Raw genomic sequence first — 6,317 nt, forward strand, 5'->3', positions numbered from 1 at the left:
CTGGTGTTTGTTTTATCCCTGACTGTTGAAATTCAATCAGTTTGATACCCAGGAAGAAGAGAAGCTTCTGCAGGCAGCAAACACCTTCGAGAAAGAAGCTGCTGCCAAGTTCCCCAGCCGTCAGTGCCTCACTACTGTTATTGATATCAACGGAAAGACAGTCTTTATTACGAGATACATCAAGCCACTCAACCCTCCTCAGGAGCTGCTAGACGCCTTTCCCAATAGCCTGCAGGAGACATCTGTAAGTGTTTGGATATTCTTGTTTGGGCTTTAGGAGTCAGATTTCTATTTGTTTGTGGAGATAACACTTTTTAGTGTAATTAAAATACCATTATGAGATCATAAAGCTTACATTTCATAAGCAAATGTATTGCAGAGGTCAGAAATGTAAAGTAACTCCACCATCCTCCTCCTGTGAGAAACACACAAGGAGACTTGGACATTTGGACAGTTTCCAGTATTTTTTCTCTGAAGGGCTCTGTGCTACTGTAACAGCTATTGCTTGATGGCTTTTGTTACTTTCATATTACAATTAGGGTTTTTTAGGTTCTATTGATATTAATGTATAACAAAATCAGACTAATGTGTATAAATGGTAATCTCAGTTGGTCACATCTGTTGTATGCAGTATCACCAAAATCCGATTATACTGTTTTGGGCTCGATTATTTGATATTATGATTTTAAATGGTCTGTCCACAGTTTTTTTTCTAGAAATACAACCTGCCAATGTTGTATTTAATTAATATGGTACATGGCCAAATAATCTAAGAATCTCTTTCGATTTTTTTTTAAGAGATTGCTTTATTATCTCTCTTGTACATCTTCCTGTAGGAATTGGTGGCTCACTATGTGTCCCTCATCCCCTTCTTGCCTGACAGCGTTTCCTTTGCTGGCATCTGTGACCTGTGGAGCACCTGCGATGTGAGTAGCTGAACTAAGTGTTCTAATACTTACATGTATAAGAGAAACATAATCATCTTTCAGCATGAATTCAGCTGCAGGAGAGGTTTTTTTACCTTCCATGATCTGTGAACACACCCATCTTTGTGTGGGCATTTTCATTTTTAATGCACATTTTAATTGCAGGAAGTGTTCTATTGTTTTTACTTCTTTATCAAAACAATGACAGAACCAATAAACAAGTTCACTGACATGGATTCCAACTCTTTTTGAACACCACCATTTTAACATTCCTTTGAATTCTTTTTGTTTCAAAACGTTTTTGGTTTTAATAATAATAATAATAATTATTGCTTACACTTATATAGCGCTTTTCTGGACACTCCACTCAAAGCGCTTTACAGGTAATGGGAACTCCTCTCCACCAACACCAATGTGCAGTATCCACCTGGCAGCCATAGTGCGCCAGTACGCTCACCACACATCAGCTATCAGTGGGGAGGAGAGCAGAGTAATGTAGCCAATTCATAGAGGGGGATTATTAGGAGGCCATGATTGGTAAGGGCCAATGGGAAATTTGGCCAGGACTCCGGGGTTACACCCCTACTCTTTTCGAGAAACACCCTGGGATTTTTAATGACCACAGAGAGTCAGGACCTCGGTTTTACGTCTCAACCGAATGACTGCACCTGTTTTACAGTAAAGTGTCCCCGTCACTATACTGGGGCATTAGGACCCACATGGACCACAGGGTAAGCGCCCCCTGCTGGCCCCACTAACACCTCTTCCAGCAGCAACCTTAGTTTTGTGGGTTCTCAAAGTGCAGTTTTCATTATTAACATGGATTTTACCATTTCAAAATCTATCCACCACTTCATAATTTAGTAATTTCTCCCAGAAGAAATGTGTCAGATGTGTGAATGAAAATAGCGATATCATGTGGATTCTTGAGCTGATGGATGAATACATGTACAGTGTGCATAATTTTAATTTTTTTTGTTGTTGTAGCAATTCCTAGACCTTTTGGCAGGAGATGAAGAAGAGCATGCAGTCTTGCTGTGCAATTATTTTCTGGCAATGGGCAAGAAATCTTGGCTTATCATTGGAACTGCTATTCCTGAGGTAAAACAGCTGTTAGATTACTATAGGTTTTCAACATTTACAAGAAGTGCCACTTTTTGCTGGGTGGAATTTGAGTTTTTAGTTTTACTAAAATTCTAAAATATACTATCTGAGCATTGATATTAAATGCTGATATTAAATTAATTTTAGACAACATTACTCAAGTGCACACTTACGTTTATATTTTACAAAAGATTTATTTTACAAAAGTTTCTTTTTTATGAAGGTAGTAGACTATATCTTAATTACTGAATGTCTGACACCAAATTAATGGGTCATCTTACAGTCCTTTTTTGTATTTTTTAAGATCTTTGTACATTATGACCAATGACCCTTGTTTTCATAAAGCTTTGAGTATACAGTATACAGCAGGTGCTAAAAAATTCTGTAACTATCATATTGTACATATTGTTTTGAGAAAGTACGTGCACTGTTTGTGTCATCTTTTGTTTTGTGTGCTTGTCTTATTTCTATATAGGGGACGACTGCTTATGTACTGACTTATGAACAAAGTCGATATGTTATTTGGAACCCTAGCAAAGGCCAATATTATGGTCAATTTGATACCTTCTGCCCACTGCAAAGTGTGGGGTGCCTTGTGAATGCTGACAATGTGAGTGTATATACAGGATTCTTCAGACTTGATTATTTATGAACAGTGATTCAGTTTTTAACTACATTTTTACTTTATAGGTTTAATTTGAATAATTGGAAGTCTTTTACCACTTGATTAGTTTTTTACACATTTTTAAAAGTTTTTTTAAACTTGAAAAAATTCAAAGAGTTTCTAATTTAGGAAACCTCGAATTTAAGTGAGTTTTATTTATGTCTAAAATTTCTTTTAATTTAAATGTACTGGGGCCAACACATTGAGCCTCAACCTCAGTTGAGCTCTATGATCTAGTTGTCACAGGTTTTAGCCTGACTCATGGTAAGAGCTGACAGATAAGATTTCGCAAGAGTCAGCACTCCTGTGGCCGAGCACTACTAAGGATAAAGTGGGATTAGCCGAGCAGGGCGATTTTGGCTCTGGACAACATAGCAACACCTGCAGCGTTTAATAAGTGACCCATTTCACGAAAACTTTAAAGCAGGCGGTTATAGAATGTAATTCACAAACAGAAAAAGTAAAACATTGCTAATTATTCAATTTGGAATCTGTCAAAATACTTTGTTTTTAAGGTGTGGTTTAATATTCAACAATATGATGCTCCCATGAGAATAAGTTTTGACATCACTAAATCCAAATTGTGGAGGCCATTCTTTTCAAGAAGCTTTTCACATCCAGGCCTGTCCAGCATTCAGGTGAGGCATGCTGCCTGTTATATACTGTATATATATAAATAACTATATCCTTACCCTAGAATAAAATCAATGCACTTTTCAGTTAAGATAATCAAATTATGCAATTTATACCTGAACAAGGGTAGAATTCTAATTTTATTAACTTGCTTTAGGGATTTTCAATACTTTGATGTGAAGAAAACTATTCTGTATACAGTAGAGGGTGACATAGCATCATGAGTAAGTAATTGGACTCCCACAAGTGACAGGTTGTGTGTTGTAGTCCCTGCTGTACATACTGTCATTGTACATTTGATGGAGGTTCTTTATACCAGTTGTTCCAGTTGTATAAGTGAGGACCAGCATTGCTGGGAGGTAATCCCTATGATGGACTGGTATGTCTTCCAGAGGGGAGTCATGTGCTCTCTAGTCAACTTCACACTACAGAAATTAGGATGAACTCTGAGCTGCTGCTTGTCTAGTATGGAGTTTTCCTTTTTACTCTGTATTCAGAATTCAACATGTATACATCATTTTACAATTATTTTCTTCACACTGAGCACTGAAATTGGGCAAATGTTTTATATGTTTTTAGATGAGGGTCTAACTGACAAATGGCAGCTTAGAATCCCTGGGAAGTCCATCCATTTTCAATTATTCCTTCATTCATAAAGGGGTCAGTATGCGCTGGCAGCAATAGGATTAGTAAAAAATGACCAACCAGTCAGATTTTCAGTTAAACTAAACATAGTACAGTGGCTATATTTTACATAAAAATGCAAACCTATACAGTATATTCCTTAAAACAACTCTTTAAATTTGTGCTTTTAGATTTACTAGACAGATAGTAGGCACACTATCTACAGTATGTTTTTTAACTTTACTGCTTTCTTTGAATAGCCTGAGGAACTTGTATATCACAAGGCAGACAAAGCTGCTGCAGCAGAACTGCAAGACAGGTAAGCCCTGCATAACAAAAATCTTTTTTTTTTATCAAGCATTTTTGACAAAAAAACTCACTTAAGCTGCCCTTTACAGGATTGAGAAGATTCTGAGAGAAAAGATAATGGAGTGGCGTCCACGACAGCCGACTCGTTGGAACAGGTATTGCACCTCCACACTGAGGCACTTCCTGCCCAAACTGGAGCTGAGTGGAGGTAAAGATGTGGGTGACGAGCACAGGATGGAACTGCAGAGCCTGTTGGGAGACTATAGGGTGAGTCAAGCCCCATCTTTAGAAAGTTGTATGGTTTTCAATAAAAAATACAGAGCGCTACAGCACTTCCCTTCATCTTAGTCTGAACTACATTAGCTGACTGACCAGAAATTTCCAAGTAGTGGTGCTCATCTGGTTAAGTTCTCTGTATTTGGTGCAATAGAGAGCTGTTGAAATTCTGGGGCAGAAGGCTGTGGAGAGATGTGCTGCTCCCCCATTCAGCCCAAACTCTTCCAGCCTGTCTAATGAAGTATAGCCTTGATGGACTCTCATTATTCCAACAATTACAGTACAATAATTCAAATAACTGCAATTCAGCATGCAGCATTTTGTTCTAATAAAACCTGTCCTTGCCTAAATGTCAGGATTTAAAAATAACTTCACATACATACAAATTGAATTATTTTCACATAAAGCTAAAACTTTTCTTGTTTTGTTTTAGATATCTGGATTTCCAGTGCACATGCCCTTCTCTGAAATAAGACCCATAATTGAAGCTGTATATAGTACTGGAGTTCATAACATTGAAGTATCAAATGTGGAATTTGCTTTGGCTGTTTATGTCCATCCGTATCCAAACAACGTCCTCTCGGTGTGGGTGTATGTTGCTTCTCTTATCCGGACCAGATAGTTTTCTAAAGATTCCACTCTGTACTAATTCATGGGATTTAATGAGAAATTAATGCACTTTTTATCCAAAGACTGTTGTATGCATTTTTTGAATGATGTGAAAAACATGTTTAAAGTCAAATTTTAGATTTAAGATTTAAAATGATGGGAGGAATTATATCCGATTAATATTCTGAAATTACAGCATTCTTTTAAAGCTGTCCTAAAGCATATACTGTACAGTACATACATTCCTATGAAATAATAATCAGTATTAATTCCACAAAATAAACCTTTTCTTTTGATGTGCTGAATACAATGGTGGACCAAAGTAAGACCATACCTTTTTTTTTTTTACATCAATGTGAATGAAGGTGTACTGTAGCTGAGGGCAATGATACTGTAAATGGTCAGCAGCAACTCGGCCCACACCTGATAAGCCAGGATCATTTTGAAAGTGCTGACAATTGCATCTTGAAAGATGACAGCCTAGCCTGTCATTCAGTTCAGTGTTTTCTTTCACATTAGGAGAAGGTATTTTCTTTTATTTTGCCCGATTGTCCATTCGATAAAGTATTGTCAAGAAAAGATTAATGTATTTGGTGACATTCCTAATTGTTGATGTGTACTTGAGCCTTGATAGTGGCTTAGACACAGTATAACTGACAGTTCCTGGCTACAGCTGAATTTCTATCCTCACGTTTAAAAATGATAGGAGTATTTTGCTCCAACACTAATTTCTAATTTTTGAAACTGCTTTTTCTAAAAACATCATATTAAGGAAATTAAAATGTTGTATTGATTTTCTTCAGATTTTATTTTCAAGTATTTTAAGATCAGTAGAAAAATCCATCACTACTTTTTTTTACAATATAGAAAAGTGTGAATATAAGCTGCACATTTACAAAGCTTTCATTCATTTTAAGATATTAAGATGAATTCATTTTTATTAACATTTTCTGTTTATTTTATATTATGGAGTACTTTAAAAAGTATTAATATTGTGATCATGTGATTCATGTGTTACAGTATGTTTTATTTTTGTGTAATTTCAAACAGTTAAATTGAGTTAGAAAAACATTTTTTGATCAACTCAGTAATTTTGTAATCATGTTATCTGGACACGTTCAATTTAAGTAAATTTATCTGCATTAAATATGTGGTTCACTGTGCTCAGACGT

The 6,317-nt window shown here is 36.1% G+C and overlaps 1 protein-coding gene across 5 annotated transcripts in view; it reads left to right on the forward strand.

Annotated features, from left to right (window-relative positions):
* Positions 1 to 6,308, forward strand: part of cc2d2a (coiled-coil and C2 domain containing 2A) — a 44,597-nt gene extending 38,289 nt beyond the window's left edge. For 3 of the 5 annotated variants that reach the window (XM_069190398.1, XM_015345024.2, XM_069190402.1), the window contains 8 exons: positions 41 to 244; positions 837 to 926; positions 1,914 to 2,027; positions 2,506 to 2,640; positions 3,210 to 3,332; positions 4,212 to 4,270; positions 4,350 to 4,527; positions 4,970 to 6,308. In XM_069190398.1, coding sequence (XP_069046499.1) covers positions 41 to 244; positions 837 to 926; positions 1,914 to 2,027; positions 2,506 to 2,640; positions 3,210 to 3,332; positions 4,212 to 4,270; positions 4,350 to 4,527; positions 4,970 to 5,158 — 1,092 coding nt within the window. In that variant the 3' untranslated portion in view covers positions 5,159 to 6,308. Of the gene's footprint in view, positions 1 to 40; positions 245 to 836; positions 927 to 1,913; positions 2,028 to 2,505; positions 2,641 to 3,209; positions 3,333 to 3,906; positions 4,182 to 4,211; positions 4,271 to 4,349; positions 4,528 to 4,969 lie in introns of those variants that run through there. The other 2 variants (XM_069190406.1, XM_069190417.1) reach the window with 2 other exon arrangements.
* The last annotated feature ends 9 nt before the right edge of the window (positions 6,309 to 6,317 follow it).

This window comes from Lepisosteus oculatus, chromosome 1, assembly GCF_040954835.1.
Source record: "Lepisosteus oculatus isolate fLepOcu1 chromosome 1, fLepOcu1.hap2, whole genome shotgun sequence".
Lineage (NCBI taxonomy): Eukaryota > Metazoa > Chordata > Actinopteri > Semionotiformes > Lepisosteidae > Lepisosteus > Lepisosteus oculatus.